The sequence below is a fragment of the Tachyglossus aculeatus genome, chromosome 5 (genome assembly GCF_015852505.1).
Source record: "Tachyglossus aculeatus isolate mTacAcu1 chromosome 5, mTacAcu1.pri, whole genome shotgun sequence".
Taxonomy (NCBI): Eukaryota; Metazoa; Chordata; class Mammalia; order Monotremata; family Tachyglossidae; genus Tachyglossus; species Tachyglossus aculeatus.
In genome coordinates, this window is record NC_052070.1 from 101793183 (window position 1) to 101813915 (window position 20733).

Consider the following 20733-nt stretch of genomic DNA (forward strand, 5'->3'; position numbering starts at 1 on the left):
GCTAGAATCTGGATCCAGCATCCCCTCTGAGGAACTCCAAGCATTTCTGCCCCTACTTGCTCCAAGGCCTTGCTGCATCCTTCAAGGTGCAGCGACCCTGGGTCCCAATTCATGGGGGGAGAAGACGAGAGGCCCAGAGAGGTTAAGGGGTTGGCCCAAGGGGGTACTGGTCTACTCGCTCTCCTTGGAGTTTTCCTCTGGGCCATCGTGCCTCCTGTGACCCCTCCCCAACCCCCACAAGATGGCGACAGGGCTGACAGTGGTCCCCCAGAGCCCCTGTTCCCTGGGCCCAGGGTGGGGCGGGTCCTGCTCACTCTCTGTGGTTTGGAAAATGTTTTCCAGCTCAGGGCTTTTCCAAAGGGCTGACCTGAGAGTAGGGATGTGTCTGTTGGGAAGAACTCTGGGGCCCACTCTGTCTGATTTGCCGGTCCAGTGGTAAAGGCTAATGCCACAGTTGTCTCCTCTCCCGATGGGATGCCCTCCACTCCTGGGAACACCTCGGGGGTGATAAGGTCCTCTTCCAGGTAGGATGGTGCGGTGACCCCTTCAACCTCCTCCAGAGTGGGCACAGCTGAAATGGAGAAACTCAGTGAGGGTCCCCTCCTCCTTCTGCTCCTCCTCACACTGCACCTTCTCCTGATAATCCTCATGCTGTTCCTCTCTCTCTTATTCCTTCTCCTCCTCCTCTCCTCTTTCTCCTCTTCGCCATCCTTTTCCTCCTCTTCTTCCTTCTCCTCCTTCTCTTTTTTGTCCTCCTTCTCCTCCCTTTCCTCTTCCTCTCTCCTTTTCCTTCTCCTCCTCCTTTCGCATTCCTTTCATCCCTCCCTTCTTCCCCCTCCTCCTCCTCCTCTTCCTCCTCCTCTTCCTCCTCTCCATCCTCCCTCTCCTCCCACCCCCACTTCCCATCCCCTTCCTTCCCTATTCCTCCCCCGGTCCCAGTCGATCTTCAGGACCATGTATTGAGTGCACTATACTTAAGTACTTCCTTGGTGCAGAATGAAGTTCTGAATGCTTACTGTGAGCAGAGGGCAATACTGGTTACCTACTATGTGCAGAACACCGTATTAAGGGTCTACAATGTGCAAAGCACTGTTCTAGGTGCTTGGGGAAAATAGAAGGGCATTTCAGTGTAGTGGGAGAAGATGTGTGTCCCTGGGGCCTGAGTCTTTGGGAGTCCTTTCTGTTCCTTGGCCAAATATGATAGAATGAATGAAGTCCCCTGGTTCTTCTGGGGACTTCCCTGATGTTATCCTCTTCCCGCTACTGGGACCCTATGCATCCCAGACCTATGTCCTGGGGTCCTCCTGGGAGCCAGCTTGGGGGATCAGTTTTGCTTCCCAGGGACCACGAGAGCCAGCTGCAGCCTCCACCATGAGAGGGGAGGTCACACTGAATGAGAAAGGGGCAAGACCCTTGTATTGCACTCTCCCAAGCATTTAGTCCAATGCTCTGCACACAGTAAGCATTCAATAAATACCCTTAATTGATTGATTGATTGACCATGGGTCCAGGGCTGGTGTGGGGGTCCTGGAGAGCTGCAGAGGGGGACTCCAACTGAAGGGAGAAGTGGGGAAGGGAGGGTTTCAGGCCAGACTTTCCCCCGGGCTGTGCCCAGTTGGCTGTCAGGGGAAACTGTGGGAGGATATGGAGAGGGGGCAGGGGCAGGGCTGGCCATGTACCTCGGAAGCAGAAGGCTTGGTAGCGGGACAGAGGGTGGGGCAGTCCTGTCTGGTTGGGGTGCAGGTAGACCGTCCTGACGCCGGGCTTGTCTCCCCCACAGGCAGGACGAGGGGTAACGATGGGGTAGCGGACGCTGCCATCAGCCAGCCAGCCTGCCTGGCACTGGTCCAGGCCCTGGCGCCAAGCGGCGTGGAGGTGCCCCGTGGAGGCCAGGGTGGCATTGTGCTCTCTGCAGTAGGCCAGGGCTTCCAGGAAGGTGAACTGCTCAGGGCGGGTGGCAAGGAACACTTCACCTGGGGGGGACCGGAGTGGGTAGAGGCAGACGGCTGGTGAGTTCCCCCTTCCTGGCACCTGGTACCCAGACTAGGCAGAGTGGCCCCTGGCATACCCCTCTCCCTCCCACAGGAACATATATACACACACAAACATACACATAGTCACACACACACACACACATCCCATAGATACTCACACATGCACACACACATACCACACATATTCACACACATTCCCATGCACAAACCTGTACCCATATCACACACCTGTATATGTATACACACACACTCTCGTGCTTCTACACATTCATACACATACCTACACAAACTCACATGCTTCTACACACATGCACACACACACAAGTCCTCCTACAGTTAAATATATTCAGTAATGCATATTCACACATATATTGATACGCACATTCTCTCAGAAATAAAAACATTCCATAAAATGACTCCTCAAAACACCCCTCCCTTATTCACCCCTTCATCCCACCCATAACCCCAATGGGGAACCCTAGAACCAGGGCTCATTTGTGCCAAAAGAGGCTTCAGAGTGAATTATGAAGCTTTACAGTTAAAATTTGCAGTGACTTTGTATGGAGGCATTATTGTCATTATGACTAATGACATCGCCTGGCCAGGTGCATGGTCAAAGCCAGTTTATTGGAAAGAAAAGCTGCTACTCTAACCCTGCACAGAGCTCAGATGGTCACAGAATCTACAACAGTTCAAAATTTAAATTATAGGTGTAATTATTACAATCGTAACTGGAATGGCAAGTCCAGAGATGTGAGATTGCTGAATTGTCAAGCCTAGAGATGCTAAAGCTTCCAACAGCCAGTTCCGTGGTTGGTGTGTATACATGTATGTGCATGGGCATGTGTGTGAGTATGTGTAGTGTATGTTTGTGCATGTTCACATGTGAGTTTGTATGTTGGTTTATGTGTGTGTGCCTGGCTAGGCAGTGGGGCCAGCCAGAGCTAAGCCCTGAAAAGGACCTCTACCCACCTAGGAACCTCCCACCATCATCATCATCATCAATCGTATTTATTGAGCGCTTACTGTGTGCAGAGCACTGTACTAAGCACTTGGGTAGTACAAGTTGGCAACATATAGAGACAGTCCCTACCCAACAGTGGGCTCACAGTCTAAAAGAGTGGGCTCACAGTCTAAAAGCCACCACCACCACCGAGCATGGAGTACCCAGACCAAAGAATACAGCCCAGAGTGCTCAGCACAAAGCACCAGCAGAGAATGCCCTGCACAGGAGTCCAGCACAGAGTCTCCAGCACAGAACATCCAACTCCTGAACACAGAATGCCCAGCACAGAGCACCCAGCAGAGTGCCCAGCTGCCATTCCTGCCCAGAATGCCCAGCTCAGAGCAATTTAGCACAGAATACCCAAAACAGAATGCCCAGCAGAGAGCCCCCAGCACATAGCACCCAGCACAGAATACCCAATACAGAGCCCCAGCAGAGAGCACCCAGAAGAAAGTGCCTAATACAGAGCACCCAGCACAGAATACTCAGTCCAGAGTGTTTAGCGCTGATTGCCCAGCACAAATGTCCAGTCCAGAGTGTCCAGCCCAGAGTCCCTAGCACAGAACACTCAGTAGAGAATGCTCAGCACAGAGTGTTCAGCCTAGGGTGCCCAGAACAGAGCTCCAAGCCCAGAGTGTCCAGAATGGAGCAACCGATTTGGAGCATCCATCTTAGACAGAGAAACTGGGCTCGGAAAAGGCCAAGATAGGGGTGTGTTTGGCACCACTTTTCACTTTCCTTCCAGCTTGGAAAACGCCAAGAAAGGGAAGCCAGGGGAGCGAGGGCAGGCCCCTGCTTGGGGCCGGGGAGCCTGGGGATGGACAGGGTGGAGGAGGACCAGGGGGTGGGCAGTGTTGGGGGCCCATACCCCGCAGCCAGTCAATGTAGCAGTACACATCGTAGGTCTCAGATGGGGGCCTGAGCCCATAGGTCCTGACTCCTGGGCTGCTGTTCTTGTTGCCCACACACTGATTCCGGGGGTTGACGATGGGGTACCTGCAGGAGAGAAGAGGAGGAGGGGCACCTCAGGCCTTGCATGGGGGCAGGGGGTGGTGGCTGTGAGGGGCAGGGAGGCACCCAGCTTGAATACCAAGGGTCTTCTGCTCTGGGTTTAGGTGAGGACCCCAGGCCTGGTGGTCTGGGGAAAATTTATGCCTAATCTGAGGACACTGATTTTGTACCCTCATCCTCAAACACCACCCTACCTCTGCACTAGGAGAGCACATCTCCAGGGGGCAGGGGAGGATGAGGAGGGTGAGGGAGCCAGCCCTCCATACAGCCCCTACTGCACCCAGTTGCCCCTAGTGGCAGCGGCTCTGGAGTCTTAGGGGCAGGGGAGCAGGCATAGACCTACTAGCTTGGACCCCTCGGGCGTCTGGCATCCTGGAGACCGGCCCCTGTCCAGTCAGCCAGTGCTCACCAGAGCCTGGAAGTACCAGGGTGGAGGTGAAGGAAGGGATGCTTTAAACCCCCAGGCCCACCCACCCCTTCCCCATCCCATTTCCACCATCTGCTGCTTCTGATTTTTGGGACTGGTGGGTCCTACCACCCAGGAGGGACTGCCACTGGAGGGTCCTGGGCAGAGTGTTCCCAGAGTCTTGGTCCCTTTGCTGGTGCTATCCTCAGCAAGGGCCCCAGTGGCTGGGTGGGGTACAGTGCTTTGCACACAGTAAGTGCTCAATAAATACGATTGAATGAATGAATGGGGCTGTTTCCCCCGGAGTTCCCAGCTGAGGGGGTGAAGCCATGGTTTGACCCATAGCTGCTTGGGCTGGATGCCCAATCTCACCACCCCCTGCACCAGCTACAGATCTCCCACACAACTTGGGAGCTTCCCAGCAGGGCAGAAAAAGATGAGTTTCTTGAGAGGGAACGAAAGAGTTCAAGTCTTTCTGACCTGTTAACTCTTCCAGGCTAGCTTGCCTGTCCCCCTTTCATCCCTCCCTCTGAGACCAAAAGGCAAGACTTCTAACTCTGCTACACCATCTCTATCCTGCCCTAGTGCAGGGGCTGGACAGCCAGTCAAGGGATGGGGCCAGAGGCCGGGGAGTGAAGGGGATGGTGGAGGATTTAAAAGACTAGACTATAAACACCTCGGCTCAATAACATCTTCACTCTCCTTTGGGCCTCAAAGTTTCACAGCTCAGGTACTCAGGGGGACCTGAGTGAGGGGGTCCATGACCAGTCTGGGTCAGGGGGTGCTCAAGCAGTCAGGGGACTCAGGCAGGGGGTGCTCAGTAGGTCCCGGTGTGGGGTGGGTGGGTGCTCAGTCAGGGGGATCAGTCAGGAGAAGCTCAGTCAGTCAGGGGGCACTCAGTCAGGGACCACTCAATCAGTCAGGGCACCCAGTCAGAGGGCACCCAGTCAGTCAAGGACCACTCAGTCAGGGAACTCAGTCTGTCTAAGAGACAGTCAGTCTGTCAGGGAGCTCTCAGTCAGTTGGTGTGTGTGGGGGGGCTCTGTCAGTGAGCTCAGTTAGTCATGGGACACTCAGGTAGGGGGCAGTTAGGGGGCTCAACCAGTCAGGGGGCTCAGTCAGGCAGGGGACACTCAACCAGTCAGGGGATGCTCAGTCCATCAGAGGGCACTCAGTCAGACAGGGGGGACTAAGTCAGAGGGCACTCAGACAGTCAGGGAGAACTCAGTCAGTCAAGGGGAACTCAGTCGGGGGTGCTCAGTCAATCAGGGGGCACTCTTTCAGTCGGTGAGCACTCAGTCAGCTAGGAAGTGCTCATTCAGTCAGGGAAGCTCAATCCATCAGGGGACTCAGTCAGTCAGGGAAGCTCAATCCATCACGGGGCTCAGTCAGGGGGCACTCAGTCAAGGTGCCCAATCAGAGGGTACTGGGCCAGTCAGGGGACACTTAGAGAAGCTCAGACAGTCAGGGTGCTCAGTCGGCACTTGGCCTTGTGAGGGCCAAAAGTCAGAGTTAACTGATAAAGGTCCATGGGCCCAATGCCAATGGCAAGGAATGAACCCATCATGGTGCCCCTCTCTGACTCAGACAGCCCAGAGAGGGAGCAAATATGCCCTGCACCCGTTCTCCTAACAATTTGGGAAAGGAATCTCCCCCGACAACCCAACACTATATGGCACGTCATCTCTCAGTACCCATCTAGGCTGCCTGGCTGCCATGTCCAGCGATTCCAGGGCCCGGGAGGGTCCGGGGTTGAGGGTGTTGGGAGGTGGATGGCACAGGAAGGGGAAGAAGTCATAGAGCTGGGAACTCACCTGACTGTCTGATCTCGCAGCCAGCCAGCGTCGCACTGCTCATAGCCGGCCTCATAGGCCGCCTGGAGCTGTTCTGGTGTGGCAATGACTGCCCCCGTGGCCAGGCAGGCTCGCTGGGCCTCCTCATAGGTGAGGGCATAGCGGAAGGAGGTTGGCCGGTAGTGGAACACAACGCCTGTGGGGGGAGAGAGAGACAGGGCTGGGGAGAGCAGTCAGTGGGAGCCAGGATGGGGATGGGGGAAGCAGTTGTCCATTCCCAGGCTAAGCCAACCTTGCAGATAGGAAGCAGAGAACTACCAGCCCACACCCCTTCCCCAGCCTTTCCTGCACTAAGCAGAACCCCAGCTGCAAAGTCGAGCAGGGCAAGGAGCCATCACTGCCACCTGAAGATAATCAGTTGCGTTAGGGACCACTGTTTTTGATTGTAGGAACATGTTGACTTAATGAATTGCTTTCAGACCCCTTTCTATCTTTAGATGCTTGGCTCCAAGTTCTGAGCCCCTGACTCTCTTTCCCCTGTTGCAAGCAGCCCAAGGGAATGCTGGGATTAGCCAGAAGAGCTGGGGAAGAGCTATTTTTTCCTGTTCCATTTCTAAGGGCTTGGAGTGGTTCCTGCAGACTTTTTCTCAGCCTCCCAGCCATGTGCTCAACATCCTTGGGTTGCTTCCCTGAGTCTCCAGCAAAGGCCTGTGGTGAGTTGGGGCGGAGTGGGGGTTAGGAGGTGAAAAGAGCAAGAAATGGAAGTTTGGGCCCTGATTTGGGCCATTCCCGACAGTGGTCAGTAGAGGGCTGGGGAACTCAGTACCGACAGTCTAGACTTCTAGACTGTGAGCCCGTTATTGGGTAGGGACCGTCTCTATATGTTGCCAACTTGTACTTCCCAAGCGCTTAGTACAGTGCTCTGCTCACAGTAAGCACTCAATAAATACAATTGAATGAATGAATGAATGACAGTCAGCCTGGGGCCAGCGAGACTGTGACTGACCCGGACCAGATTGTTCCAGCCTCCAGGGGGCTGGACTGTCCTCCCCTCATCCTTCAACTGGGCCTGGGCTGGACTCCCGGGCTGGGGGTGGGAGGCCCCCAGGCCCTGAGCACTTTTCTGAGTGCTCCAGCTTGGACTTCTGAATGAATTCCACTGACTCTGTGACTACAAAATATGATTGCGATGGAGCACTAAAATGCATTTTGGAATCTATGTAAGTTGCCTGGGGACATCGCCCTTTGCCCACAAGGGCTTTCTAAAACCAACAGGCCCTTCAGGACAAACCCCAAACCCTTCTGGTTCCAGTTTTCCAGGACACTGTGACAGAGGTAGGGTGGGAGAAGAGGGAAAAGGGGAGAGTTAGGCAGAGCATCTATTGATTATGGTTGGAGAAGAAAGATCTCCCTGAGCCCCCGCCTACCCTGAGGCCCTGACCAATGAAGCGAGCTAGGTGGGGCAGGGCAAATGTGAGGGCAGGACCCCCCAGGGAAGGGCTGAAACTCACAGCTGAACAACCAGCAGGATGGGACAGTGGTCAGAGCAGAGGATTACGGAGACTCACCGGTGGGTGGGAGGGGCTCCCTGGGGGTTGGGGCGGCTCCAGGGCCCATTGTTGCACCCACAATCAGGTCCTCCTCTGTGAAGGCCACGGCGGTGTCCAGCCCAGATGTGGCAGAGGGGGCACCGGATGCCGTGACTTCCTCGGGGGTGGCCCATGGGGTGGGGGCTTCTTTCGTCCTGTTCTCTAGTTCCGAGAAGACCGTTCCAAGGGCCTCCGTGAAGTCCCCGCTGGGTGCCGGGCCAGTAGGGGTGATGTCCACAGGCTCCAGGGTGACCACGTTACCCTGGGCCTCTTTCTCTTCTGTGACATTGGGAATCAAGTGTATCTCCACCTCAGGCCGGAATGGCATCAGGACCGTGACATCCTCCTCTTCTCCAGTCCCTTCAGTGAAGTTCTCCGGGCTAACCAAGTCGTCGCCTGGGCAGGGACAGGCACACCAACACTGTCTCTTGGGGGTGCTGAAGGCATACCCACTCTTTAGGGGGCCCTCGTGCTCTGGGTCACATAGTGTGTCACTGGTCCCCTCCCATGTCTATCCCCGGGCAATGCTGTGCCTATGCCTGTGTGCCATGGTGGCAGGCAGAAGCTACATTAAAGCCATAAAGTGGAGCAGGTGGGCATGGATTTAGGCTGAGGGTCCCAGATTGAGGGGAGGGTGTCTTGCTACCCCGTGACCCCAGGCCAGGAAAGGCAGCAGGGGTGCCCTGAGGTGACGTTGCTAGTGTAGGTGTAGCCAAGAGGTCAGAAGAGGGAGGATGACCATCCTTCAGCTGGGGCTGGGTGGAGTCTGTCTAATGTGAGGGACTGGAGAAGAAGTGTGGCCTAGTGGAAATAATTATGGTATTAGGCACTTACTATGTGCCAGACACTATATAAAACACTGCAGTGGATTCAAGCAAACTCGTCTGGACATAGTCCCTGTCCCACATGGGGCTCACAGTCCTAATCTCCATTTTACAGATGAGGTAACCGAGGCACAGAGAAATGAAGTGACTTGCCCAGGGTCATGCAGCAGACAAGTGGCAGAGCACAGGACAGGGAGTTGGAAGATCTAAGTTCTAATTCCAGCTCCAGCTCCACCATTTGCCTGCTGTGTGACCTGGGGCAGGCCACTTAACTGAGCTGTGCCTCAGTTTCCTCATCTGTAAAATGGGGATTAAGTACATGTTCTCCTTCTCCCTAGCGCTGTGAGCCCCAGATGGGTCAGGGGCTGAATCCAATCTGATTGAATTATATCTGCCACAGAGCTCAGCACGCAGTAAGTGCTTAACATATTATTGGGGGCTGGAAAGATCTGTCCTTCAGGGTTCCCTAGAATTGGGATTCCTTTCAGGGACCTCAGAAATCAACCTAGATAAGCCTGCTGCCTGTCTCCCAGTATTCCCCAGCCTGGTCCTCTAAGACCGTTCCTTCACCCCAACTTCCGCCCTTGGGTGTCCCAGCAGGAAGTGCCAAAAGTTGAATAAGGAAAGGAGGGAATGGCTTGGGGCAGGTGGGGCAGGCGTCTGAAGTCGGGGGCGGATGTGGAACCTCTCTATGCCTTCTGCCCCCATCCCCGCCTTCCCCTCCTAGCCCCCGGGGATGCCCACACCTACCCATATAGCAGGCGGCATCATAGCGGGAGGAGGGGTCGGGGTAGCCCGTCTGGTTGGTGTGCAGGTACACGGTCCTCACTCCCACCAGGTTGCCCCCACAGGTGGGCCGCGGCTTGGTGATGGGGTAGCGCACGCTGCGGTCGGCCAGCCAGCCAGCACTGCACACGTCCAGCCCACCCTGCCAGGCCAGGTAAAGCTGCCCCGTCGTGGCCAGCCGGGCTCCCTGCCGCCGACACTCCTCAGCCGCCTCCTGGAAGGTGAACTTCTCCTCCCTCGTGGCATAGAACACTTGCCCTGGGAAACAACCCGAGTGAGACTCTCCCGCTGTCCCGTCCCCAGATCCCTGATCTTTCCCCCGCCCCCAAGTCCCCACTCTCACTGTTCCTGGGACTCCCCCAGCCAGGAGCACCCGAGCACCCCCGGGCCCCTCTCTGTGGCACCTTTCATCTCCTCTGCAAAGCAATAGACGTCATAGGTCTCGTTGGTGTCTCGGATGCCATAGGTCCTCACGCCAGGGAACTCATCCTTGTCCCCGTAGCACTCCTCACGGGGGCTGTGGATAGGGTACCTGGCAGCCGGGGACAGGGATTGGGCATTGTAAGCGGGGATGATGTCAGAGGTCAACGAGGGAAGCCACTGCCTCGGGGCTCTGAATGGGAACTCCCCCAAATGGCAGCCACCCAACACGTTCCAAAGAGGGTGGCTGCCTGGGACCTCCCAGAATGTTAGCCCTCAGGCACCTCCCAGAGACGGCAATCTCCTGGGAACTATCAAAGGTGGTGGCCACCCAGTACATTCCAAAAATGGTGACTGCATAGGACTTCCCATATATATTCTCACCTCTGCCCTTCAATCAATCAGACAATCATATTTATTGAGCACTTACTATGTGCAGAGCATTGTACTAAGTGCTTGGGAGAATACAGTATAACAGACGTGGTAGACACATTTCCTGCTCACAAAGAGCTCACAAAGGTGAACACAAGTGCTACTTGTAAATTATTTCAGCTCCAACTCTCTGGTTTGACTGTTGACTCCCTAACGGCGGGAATCATGTCTATTAGCTCTATTGGACTCTCCCCAGTTCTATACATAGTGGGCCCTCAAAAAAAACAATTGATTGATTGAAAGTGTGATCCATTAGCTGAGCATTCATTCATTCAATCGTATTCATTAAGCGCTTACTGTTTGCAGAGCACTGTAATAAGCGCTTGGGAAAGTACAATACAATGATAACTGGGGTCTGGGAGGCCAGCTTCTCAGTCAAAGGCATGGCTCATTATGTTACATTCATTCAATAGTATTTATTGAGCACTTACTGTGTGCAGAGCACTGTACTAAGTGCTTGGGAAGTACAAGTTGGCAACATACAGAGACGGTCCCTACCCAACAACGGGCTCACAGTCTAGAAGGGGGAGACAGACAACAAAACAAAATATGTGGTCAGTTGTTAAGTCATCAGAATAAATAGAAGTAAAGCTAGATGCACATCATTGACAAAATAAATAGAATAGTAAATATGTACAAGTAAAATAAACAGAGTGATAAATCTGTACAAACATATATACAGGTGCTGTGGGGAAGGGAAGGAGTTAGGGCGGGGGGATGGGGAGGGGGAGAGGAAGGAAGGGGCTCAGTCTGGGAAGGCCTCCTGGAGGAGGTGAGCACTCAGTAGGGCTTTGAAGGGAGGAAGAGAGCTAGCTTGGCGTATGTGTGGAGGGAGGGCATTCCAGGCCAGAGGAAGGACATGGGCCGGGGGTAGACGGCGGGACAGGCGAGAACGAGGCACAGTGAGGAGGTTAGCGGCAGAGGAGCGGAGGGTGCGGGCTGGGCTGGAGAATGAGAAAAGGGATGTGAGGTAGGAGGGGGAGTTGTGCCAGAGAGCCTTGAAGCTGAGAGTGAGGAGTTTTTGCCTGATGCATAGGTTGACTGGTAGACACTGGAGATTTTTGAGGAAGGGAGTAACATGCCCAGAGCGTTTCTGCACAGAGATGATCCAGGCAGAAGCGTGAAGTATAGACTGAAGTGGGGAGAGACAGGAGGATGGGAGATCAGAAAGGAGGCTGATGCAGTAATCCAGTCGGGACAGGATGAGAGATTGAACCAGCAGGGTAGCGGTTTGGATGGAAAGGAAAGGGCGGATCTTGGCGATGTTGCGGAGGTGAGACCAGTAGGTTCTGGTGACGTATTGGATGTGAGGAGTGAACGAGAGAGCGGAGTCGAGGATGACACCAAGGTTGCGGGCTTGTGAGACGGGAAGGATGGTAGTGCCGTCTACAGTGACGGGAAAGTCAGGGAGAAGGCAGGGTTGGGAGGGAAGATAAGGAGTTAAGTCTTGGACATATTGAGTATTAAATGGTGGGAAAACATCCAGATTGCTGATGTACTACTACCCAGCCAACTTACTTCACCCCTCTAATGCCAACCAAGTCACTCTATCTAGATCTCATCTATCTCCCCACCATCCTCTCACCCACATCCTCCCTCTGGCCTGGAACTCCTTCCCCCTTCCTATCTGGCAGACCACCATGTTCCCCACTTTCAATACCAACCTAAAATTACATCTCCTCCAAGAGGCCTTCCCTGACTAATCTCTCAATTCCCCTCCATGGGCTGCAGCTTTATTTCCCCTAATTATCCCATCTGCAATTTATTTCAATGTCTCTCTTCCCCTCTAGGCTGTAAGCTCCTTGGGGACACTGCATGTGCCTACTGACTCTATTGTACTCTACTTACCGAAGTGTTTAATACAGTGCTCTGCATACTGTAAGTTTTCAATAAATTACAATGATTGACTGATAAAACATTGTTCAGCACTCATTCAGTCATAAACCAACCTCCAATGGTTCCCTTCCTCCCTTAGCATCAAGCAGAAGCTCCTGACCATCAATTTTAAAGCATTCCATTTGTAAGCTCATCCTCTAGATTGTAAGCTCGTTGTGGACAGGGAAAAACATCTACCAACTCTGTTATACTGTGCTCTCCCAAGGGTTTAGTACTATACTCTGCTTGCAGTAAGTGCTCAATAAACATGATTAATTAATTCACTCCTTCATACATACCCACAGTCTTCCACCAGTCCATTCCAGCACGTGTTCCCTGCTCTCCCCAAAGCTGAAACTCTGCCTGAGTTCCTTCTCCCCTTTTGCGTCTCTTACCCATTATGGGTGTTCTCTCCCCCTTTCTGGAAATCACTCTCCTTTCATATCGGCCAGACCACGACCCTACTATCACAACTTGGCTCGTTTTGAGATGGGAAAAGGATTGTAGGCAGGGAATGTGTCTGTTTATTGTTAATATTGTCCTCTTCCAAGGTTTTAATGCAGTGCCTTGCTCTCAATAAGTGTGCAATAAATGTGATTGATTGAATGAATGAATGTGGCTATCACAATTCTGTTGCAGGTGCTTTAGAGCATTTTGGAGGGAGGTATTTAATTAAAATTGTTGGTTCTGTTTTAAATTTGAGATATACAGCATCATAGATCTGTTCTGTAGCCATTTCTGGGACACTATTTTGGTGTAGTTTACATTCAAAGATGACTCTTGCCGACAATGACATTTTTCTTTGCCCATCGATGAAGTAGCTATAAGAACAGTGGTATTTTCCAGACTTGTAAAACATAAAATGTATACTTTGAATGACTATAGGCTCTACAGTAATACTTCAAAAATTGTTAAAGCTAAACATCTAGGAGAGGTTTCCATGTAGGTTTTACTAGGTGCTGTCTATTGGACTTATGCTTTACAAATGCACAACAAAGCATGCTGCATTTTATTATGCTATACTTTATAAAGAAGGGCTGACTGTACTGTGTGATCTTGTTTTATGGGCTAGGAGGCTGAGACACCCAGAAAGCACTCTTTTTGTGTTTTAAAACTATAAAACTGATAAACTGACAAACCTGGGATTCACTCTAAATGGAATGCAGAGTTTATTTCTGTGAATACCATGTGAAATTTAAAATTTCCTTTTGCTATTTCTTGGCTCCTTGGCAGGAGGATAATCATGATCTTGCCTTTATGAAGTAGGCAACTGGATTTGCCTCAGTTTTCTTTTAAAACATTTCAGAATAGATGTCTGCAATAACAATGGGATACCCCGTTTATTCTCTGGGGGTAAAATTCAATTTAGCTTGTTCGGATGATGGTAGTGGTCAGCTGCTTTATTAGCCTCTGTCTGAAGCTATGAAACCATTATTGCTAACATATTCTGAGTTAAGACTATCTCTCCTTGTGTGCTTTGCAGTAATTAATCCTCCTGAAGGGAGGGAAAACTGGGAGTCAATAGCTGAGGATGACCAGTACGGTGAACTGCAAACCAGAAGGGAACCAAATTTTTGTAAGGATCAAGAGACAAGGTGGAAAAAAAAAGTCTCAGGTGCTGCAAACAGCAACTTTAAAAGCACAACAAGGAACGCACTTAATATTTTCCTTTATGTTGTGTTATGTGGTGGGAGGGCAAGTTTAGTGTAATGTGATGGCATCATGATGACATCACATGGACCAGGAGGAGGAGAAGATAAAAGGTCTGAAGCAGGTCCTGAGCATAAGGGAAGCCATTGGTGGTGCTGCATTGTGGTCAATATTTTTGTCAATCAAAAGGCCATCAACCAATCAATGACTGCTATTTATTGAGTGCTTACTGTGTGCAGAGCACTGTGCTAAGTGCCTGGGAGAATACAATATCACAGAGCTGATAGACTTGTTCCCTGCACGCAAGGAATTTAGAGTCTAGAGGGGGAGTCATTCATTAAAATAAATTAAGGATTTGAACATAAGTGCCGTGGGGCTGAGGGTGGGATATATAAAGGGTGCAAATCCAAGGGGAAGAACGATGCAGAAGGGAGTGGGAGAAGAAGAAATGAGGGCTTGATGGAGGAAGCCCTCTTAGAGGAGATGTGCACCTCAGTGGTCATATTGGAGGTTAGCAAGAAAACTGCAGGGAGCCCCATATGGAACAGGAACTGTATCCAACCTGATTAACTTATATCTTCCCTAGCATTTAGAACAGAGCTTGATGCATAGTGAGCACTGAACAATTAACATAATAACAAGGAAAGGAAAAACCACATTTTCCAAAAAGCAAAGGGGCTAATTCATGACTTCTTTGGACCAGTGTAAGGGGTTGGTCCTGGGCAGAGCCAAGTGCTGAGCTGCCCTTGATAAAAATGAGGAAGGATTGCCACTAACTCCCTCTCTTTTCTTCCTGAGGCTGGGTGAGTGAGTTTCAAGCTCTAACTCCACACAGGTCAGACCTGTCCCCTTAGTAAGCCAATGGGAAGGGAGGTCAGGGAGGAGGGAGTCGATGATCCATTTTGGAACTTTCCTGGTGTAAACCGGAGCTCCTCCGGGCCATACGGTAGTCAAGTGGCAGAGCTGAGATTAGCACCCAGGTCCCTTGACTCCCAGACCCAGGCTCTTTCTCCACTAGGCTGCTGTGTTGCTTGTCTTCCCCGGCCGGGTCCCCCTGGTCCACCCACCTGACGGTCTGGTCGGCCAGCCAACCAGCGTCGCATTGGTGGAAGCCGTCATCGTAAGCTGCCTGCAGCTGCTCAGGGGTGGCTATGACGGCATCATTCTGCAGGCAGGCCTGCTGGGCCGTCTCGAAGTCCAGGGTGTAGCGAGTGGAGATGGCTCTGTAGTGGAACACGATGCCTGGTGCACACACATGCGCACACACACACACACACACACACACACACACACACACACGTCAGTATGTGGTTCTTCTGAACTTTACCCAACTGCCCACTTCAGCACTAAGGAGAAGAGTGGCCCTGTAAGACCCTCTGTCCTCCAGAGTTGCTCTGCTGGGGCTAATGATAATCATGATCTTTGTTAAGCACTTACTACGTGCCAAGCACTGTACTGAGCACTGGGGTAGTTACAGGACCATCAGGTTGGATATAGTCCCTGTCCCATATGGGGCTCCCAGTCTAAAGGGGAGGGAGAACAGGTATTAAATCCTCATTAGACCATTAAGGAAACTAGGTTCCAGAGAACTGAAGTGACTTGCCAAAGGTCACACAACAGACAAGTGGCAGAGTAAGGATTAGTACCTGGGTCTTTTGACTCCCGGGACCATGTTCTTTCTGCTAGGTCACACTATCTCCAGTGGGTTATGTGATGCTTCTCTGCAGTGGTGGGGCCTTCTTTCACTGCACCCACTTGCCCTGCCTCCCAATCCAGCGCTTAGAACAGTGCTTGGCACATAGTAAGCACTTAACAAATACTATCATTATTATTATTATTATTATGGAGTCTTCCCCCAACCTCCTGGAAGGGCTGGACAGAGGTGTCAGATCCATGGCAGAGACAGGGCCCCTTGAGTGGCTCTCTGGAACTTCCCGGAGGCTGAGGCCCTGGGCCAGGAGGGAGGCTGGCCCATGGGACATGGAACTGTGGAGTCCCAGGTCCCGGCTCACCTTTCACCAGGACCTCCAGCGTGGCCTTGCTATCCTCGATGCCATGGACGACCTCGCAGCGATACGTCCCTGAGTCGTTGGAGCGGAGGCTCTGGAGCTCCAGGGTGGCATCGCCAGGGATGGCCGGGTAGTTGGGCAAGGAGACGCGATCCTGGTAGGCACCGTTGACCCGCACATGCCCTTCAGTGGCCACCAGCAGGACCACCTCCTGCCCGCCCGCCAGGTGGCTCCACTTGACCCGGGGTGAGAGCGGGGGTGTGGAGGGGGCCGTGGTCACGGGGTGCAGGGAGTCGATGAAGTAGCAGGGGATCGAGAGGGGGTGGCCCAGGGAGATCCGGAGTGGGGACGGCACCGGGATGCTCACGCTCAGCTCGCTGACATGGTCTGCCATCCGTTGAAGGGATGAAACAGGGGAGACGTGGATGGATGGACAGACAGACAAACACACAGACAGACAGGTGGGCAACCATCAGCTTCTGGCACCTCCTAGCCCCCCACCCAGCCTGACCAGGCTGGAGGAGCCCATGTCCTTGGAGGGCAGCCTGGACTCATGCCAATTCATGGAGTAGAGTCCACTTATACTCCCGGTCAAAGGTCTTGAGCTGGCCAGGGGACAGCATCTGCCACCCATCTTTGGGGAAACCAGGGGGCCCCAACAGCAAGTCTGGAAGGGGGTGTGGGGGAGGGTGGGGCTGAGAGGGTATCTGGGGTGGGTCTCTGACCATGATGGTTGAACCATCATGCCAGAGGGGAGTGGGAAGGGGCAAAGGAGAAAGGCCTCAGAGGTGTTTGTATATTTTTATGTGTCCGTGTATGCAAATGAATGCAGGGAGGGCACAAGTGTGAATCTGTTTGGGAATGTATTCAACAAATCCCCCTGCCCTGCAGTTGGCAGGGTCAGAATAAAGCACAGGGAGCACTTCTTTTCCCAGAGTGGGGTAGGGAGGTAGAATTCAGTCTCTTGGGAAGTTGGGTGGGATGAAGATATATGGACAATAGGTCCAGGCTGGGTCAATAGAGAGGAAAGTCAGGAGTGGATAGGGTGCAGTTGGGGGTCTGGGTAGTCCATCCTTAACCATGAAGCGGGGGGGCGGGGGGTCCAAGAGGGAACAGTCATATGGACCTTCCCAAGCATCCTAAATCTTGGGGCTGACCCAGGTGGATGTAGTTGATGAAATTAGGTTCAATGTAGAGTTGGGGGTGGGGGAGGGGATGGGTTGTGTGGGCCAGAGGGATAGAACAGGGAACTCAGGTTTGATTGGTTGGAGGGGAGTGGAGTTGGGGTGTTGGGTGGGGGTCAGAGGGATAGAACAAGGAACCCTGCTCAGGGAATACCTGGAAGTCCCTCAGGGGCCCTGGATGGCAGAGTGACTAAAGCTGGAAGCAGGGACAGGGGAGGAGGTTAATGTGGAGCAGGGCCCAGAAGGCCTTACCTGACGCTTCCACAGAAATGGCTGCAGTGATGACTCGCAAACTCACAAACACTAAGAGTAAAGTGGTCATAGTTTACCTGGAACAGACAGGGCAAGGAGAGGTTTTAGCATGAGGCAAGGAGAGGGGTTTTCCATAGGGGACACCGCTCCCCATCCTCCCCCTCACTCCCCATCTCTGCCCATCCCAATAGCCCCAGTGAGCCATTACACTGAATGACCCCATGACTTTCTCCTCTGGGTCCTGGGGACAGAAAGCATCCAGCTGGGGTCAGGCTGGCAGGCCGGCCGGCCGGGGCTGTTAGGTGCTCTTTCAAACCAAAACGTTTGGCCCCAGGCATAGGGTCTGATGGAGTTGGGACTCCTCAGGACCAGTTGGGCTCTGGACAGTGTCCTGTGAAGCTGACCACTGAGGCCACCTCCTCGCTCACAGTGCCAAACCCAGCCAACTGTTACCTCCGAGCCTTCCAGAAGGTGTCACTGTTGACTTAGTTTCCACACTGCAGGACTGTGGCCAGGCCCCATAGTCGGGACACCACATCCGTCAATCAAACAATCTATCAGTAGTATTTATTGAGCACTCACTGCGTGCACAGCCCTGTACTAAAGGCTTGGGAGAGCAAGAAATTGGCACTGGCCCAAAGGCCTAAAAGATATTAGGCAGGGATTCCAAGAAATAAGGCAGTGTGTGGCCAAGAGGAAAGAGTTGTAGGACGTGGGTTCTAATTTCAGCTACTCCACTTGCCTGCTGTGTGACTTAGGGAGAGTCCCTTAACTTCTCTGTGCTTCAGTTTCCCTCTTCTGTATAAAGAGGATAAAAAATCCATTTACCCTCCCACTTAGTCCCTGACCCACATGGGGCTCACAGTCTAAGTCCTATCTGCTTACATTACACTGTACTAAGCACTTAGTATAGTGCTCTGCACATAGTAAGTGCTCATTAAATAATAATTAGTATTTGTAATATTTGTTAAGCACTATGTGCCAGGGGCTGGGGGTAGGTACAAGATAATCAGGTCCCACATGGGAATCACAATCTAAGTAGGAGGGAGAGCTGATATTGAATCCCCATTTTACAGTTGAGGGAACTGAGGGACAGAGAAGTTACATGACATGCCCAAGATCCCATAGCAGGTACATGGCAGATGAGGGATGAGACCCCAGGTCCTCTGACTCCCTGATCACACTGCTTCTCTGTTGATTCCACTGATGCCTAGTGCTTAATACAGTGCTTAACACATAGTACGCGCTTAACAAATACCACAATTTTTATTATTACTACTCTGACTGAAATAGAAATTGGAAATGTGTTCCATGGCACCACCCTGAATTTTTCCTTAGGCTCTTGATCCCCCACTGAGGCTATTAGCCCCGTCACCCTGGGAGTGAGAAAAGTGCCAGCTCACTGTGGGTGGGGAATGTGTTTGGTGATTGTTATATTGTATTCTCCCAACTGCTTAGTACTGTGCTCTGCACAGTTAAGCACTCAATAAATATGATTGAATTGAATTGAAGTTCCTGGGAGGTTGGTTAGGGCCAGGAAGGATGGTGGGGCAGTCAAAATGTTTGTGGGCTGGAGCCTTCTGGAACCTATCGGCCAGGCTTGTGGGCCTCACTGGGGTCAGATCCATGGGGTCTGGCCTGGGCCCTCAGGGAATCCAGTCACCTGGTTGGACAGTGGACGGTCCGGTTTTCCATCTGTCTGGTAGGGATATGGCACCACATGCCTTTATGTCTGGTATTTTAACTCAAAGAGGCAGGGCTCCCTATGCTTCGGGTCCGGCTGCTGAGTTAAGCAGCTCATGAGCAACGCCTGGATGGGGCTGAGCCAGGGAAGCTCGGGTAAGGTATGTGATAGGGCTGAAACAAGCTTTGGGGGTTCTTCCGGAAAAACACCTAGACTCTGGCAGATCCGGGCCAAATGTCCGGTATTACATCCCCACGTGGCCCTGCATGCCCAATGTAATATCCAAAGTCCCCTTGCAAATTTTTTTTAATGAAGTTTGTAAAACGCTTACTATGGGCCAGGCACTGTTCTAAGTTCTCATGTAGATACAAGCTAATCAATTTGGACACCGTCTCTGTCCCATGTGGGGCTCACAGTCTTAACCCGTATTTTCCAGATGAGGGAACTGAGGCACAGAGAGTTGAAGTGACTTGCCCAAGGTCACACAGCAGACAAGTGGGGGAGCTGGGATTAGAACCCAGGTCCTTTTGACTTCCAGGCCCATGCTCTAGCCACTAGGGCATGTTGCTTCCCTTTGATGCTGGGGATTTTTGAATGAGACTACGGGCCTGCCACCGCCCCCTCCCCCGGACCCCGTCCCTCCCCGAGCTGATCTGAAGCCCTGTGGTAGTTCACTACCAGATGTCTGAGGCAGGGTGAGCCTCTTCTCCCTTCCTCTGCAGTAGCTCTGGCCTTCGTCATTGTATTTCCTTGTCCCAAGGGCCACTGGGCTGTGGGCTTTCCCTGGCCCCTGCCTCCAGCTCCCCCAAACTCCCCAAATCCCACCAGCACTTCAGCAAACTGTAGCCTGGCAGAGGCAGCGAGGAGGTAGAGAAGGGGGCTTAATGCCAGCAGGGTCATGGTCCTAGTGGATAGAGCTTGGGCCTGGGAGTCAGAAGGACCTGGGTTCTAATCCCAGCTCCCCCACTTGTCTGCTGTTTGACATTGGGCAAGTCACTTCACTTCTCTGTGTCTCAGCTCTCTCATCTGTAAAAATGGGGATTAAGACTGGGAGCCCCATGTGGGACAGGGACTGCGTCCAACCTGATTAGCTTGTATCTACTCCAGTGCTTAGAATAGTGCTTGGCAAATAGTAAGTAAAAAACAAATACCATAATTATTAATCCTTATTGTTATTATTATTATTATTAGGGACAAACTCCTCTCTGGCGACCCGGGTCGTCCGAGTCCCTTGGTCTTCCAAAACTAGCTCTTTCTTTTTCCTTAAAAAAAGGGAAAAAGGTGTCCTGGCCCCCTCACCCCCGGAACAAGCTCTGCATTGTCTTCCCAGGACTGAGTGGTTTTCTGTTTGGGGCCTGGCTTCTGCCAGCAAATGGGAAGCAAAGGAAAGGGGTGGAGAGAAAGGTGGAGAGCCAGGGAGGGGGGTTGGGGGAGAGTGTGTGTGTGTGTGTGTGTGTGTGTGTGTGGTGTGTGTGCGTGCGCCTCAACGTGACTGTGGATTGTGTGTTTGACAGTGTGTGTGTATTTGTGAGTACACATGGGGTGGAGGTAGAAACCAATTTTATTTCCTTTTTTTCTAAAAGAGAAACTTTGGAATAGAAATATTGTAATAAATATGTGCTTGTCCTGGTGCATGTTTTCTCAGCTGTAAAGAAAATAGGAGAAATGTTCCGTTCTGCCTGCGTTCCAAAGTCTCCCAGATTTAACTAACCTCTTTATGCAAGGCCTTCTCCCCTGCCAGGCCGGGCTCACCGCAGGCCAGGCTCCTCACCACAGGCAGACGGGGGACAGGGCTGCCTTTCTCCACGGAAAGTGAGA

The 20733-nt window shown here is 52.3% G+C and overlaps 1 protein-coding gene across 6 annotated transcripts in view; it reads right to left on the reverse strand.

Moving 5' to 3' along the window:
* Positions 1-20733, reverse strand: part of ACAN (aggrecan) — a 103017-nt gene that overhangs the window by 31567 nt on the left and 50717 nt on the right. For all 6 annotated transcript variants that reach the window (XM_038746377.1, XM_038746380.1, XM_038746375.1 and 3 more), the window contains 10 exons: positions 17232-17308; positions 15799-16182; positions 14854-15028; positions 9814-9941; positions 9374-9667; positions 7779-8195; positions 6232-6406; positions 3869-3996; positions 1680-1973; positions 368-571 (listed from right to left, as the gene is read on the reverse strand). In XM_038746377.1, the coding sequence (XP_038602305.1) occupies positions 368-571; positions 1680-1973; positions 3869-3996; positions 6232-6406; positions 7779-8195; positions 9374-9667; positions 9814-9941; positions 14854-15028; positions 15799-16182; positions 17232-17301 (2269 nt within the window). In that variant the 5' untranslated portion in view covers positions 17302-17308. The remainder of the gene's footprint in view (positions 1-367; positions 572-1679; positions 1974-3868; positions 3997-6231; positions 6407-7778; positions 8196-9373; positions 9668-9813; positions 9942-14853; positions 15029-15798; positions 16183-17231; positions 17309-20733) is intronic.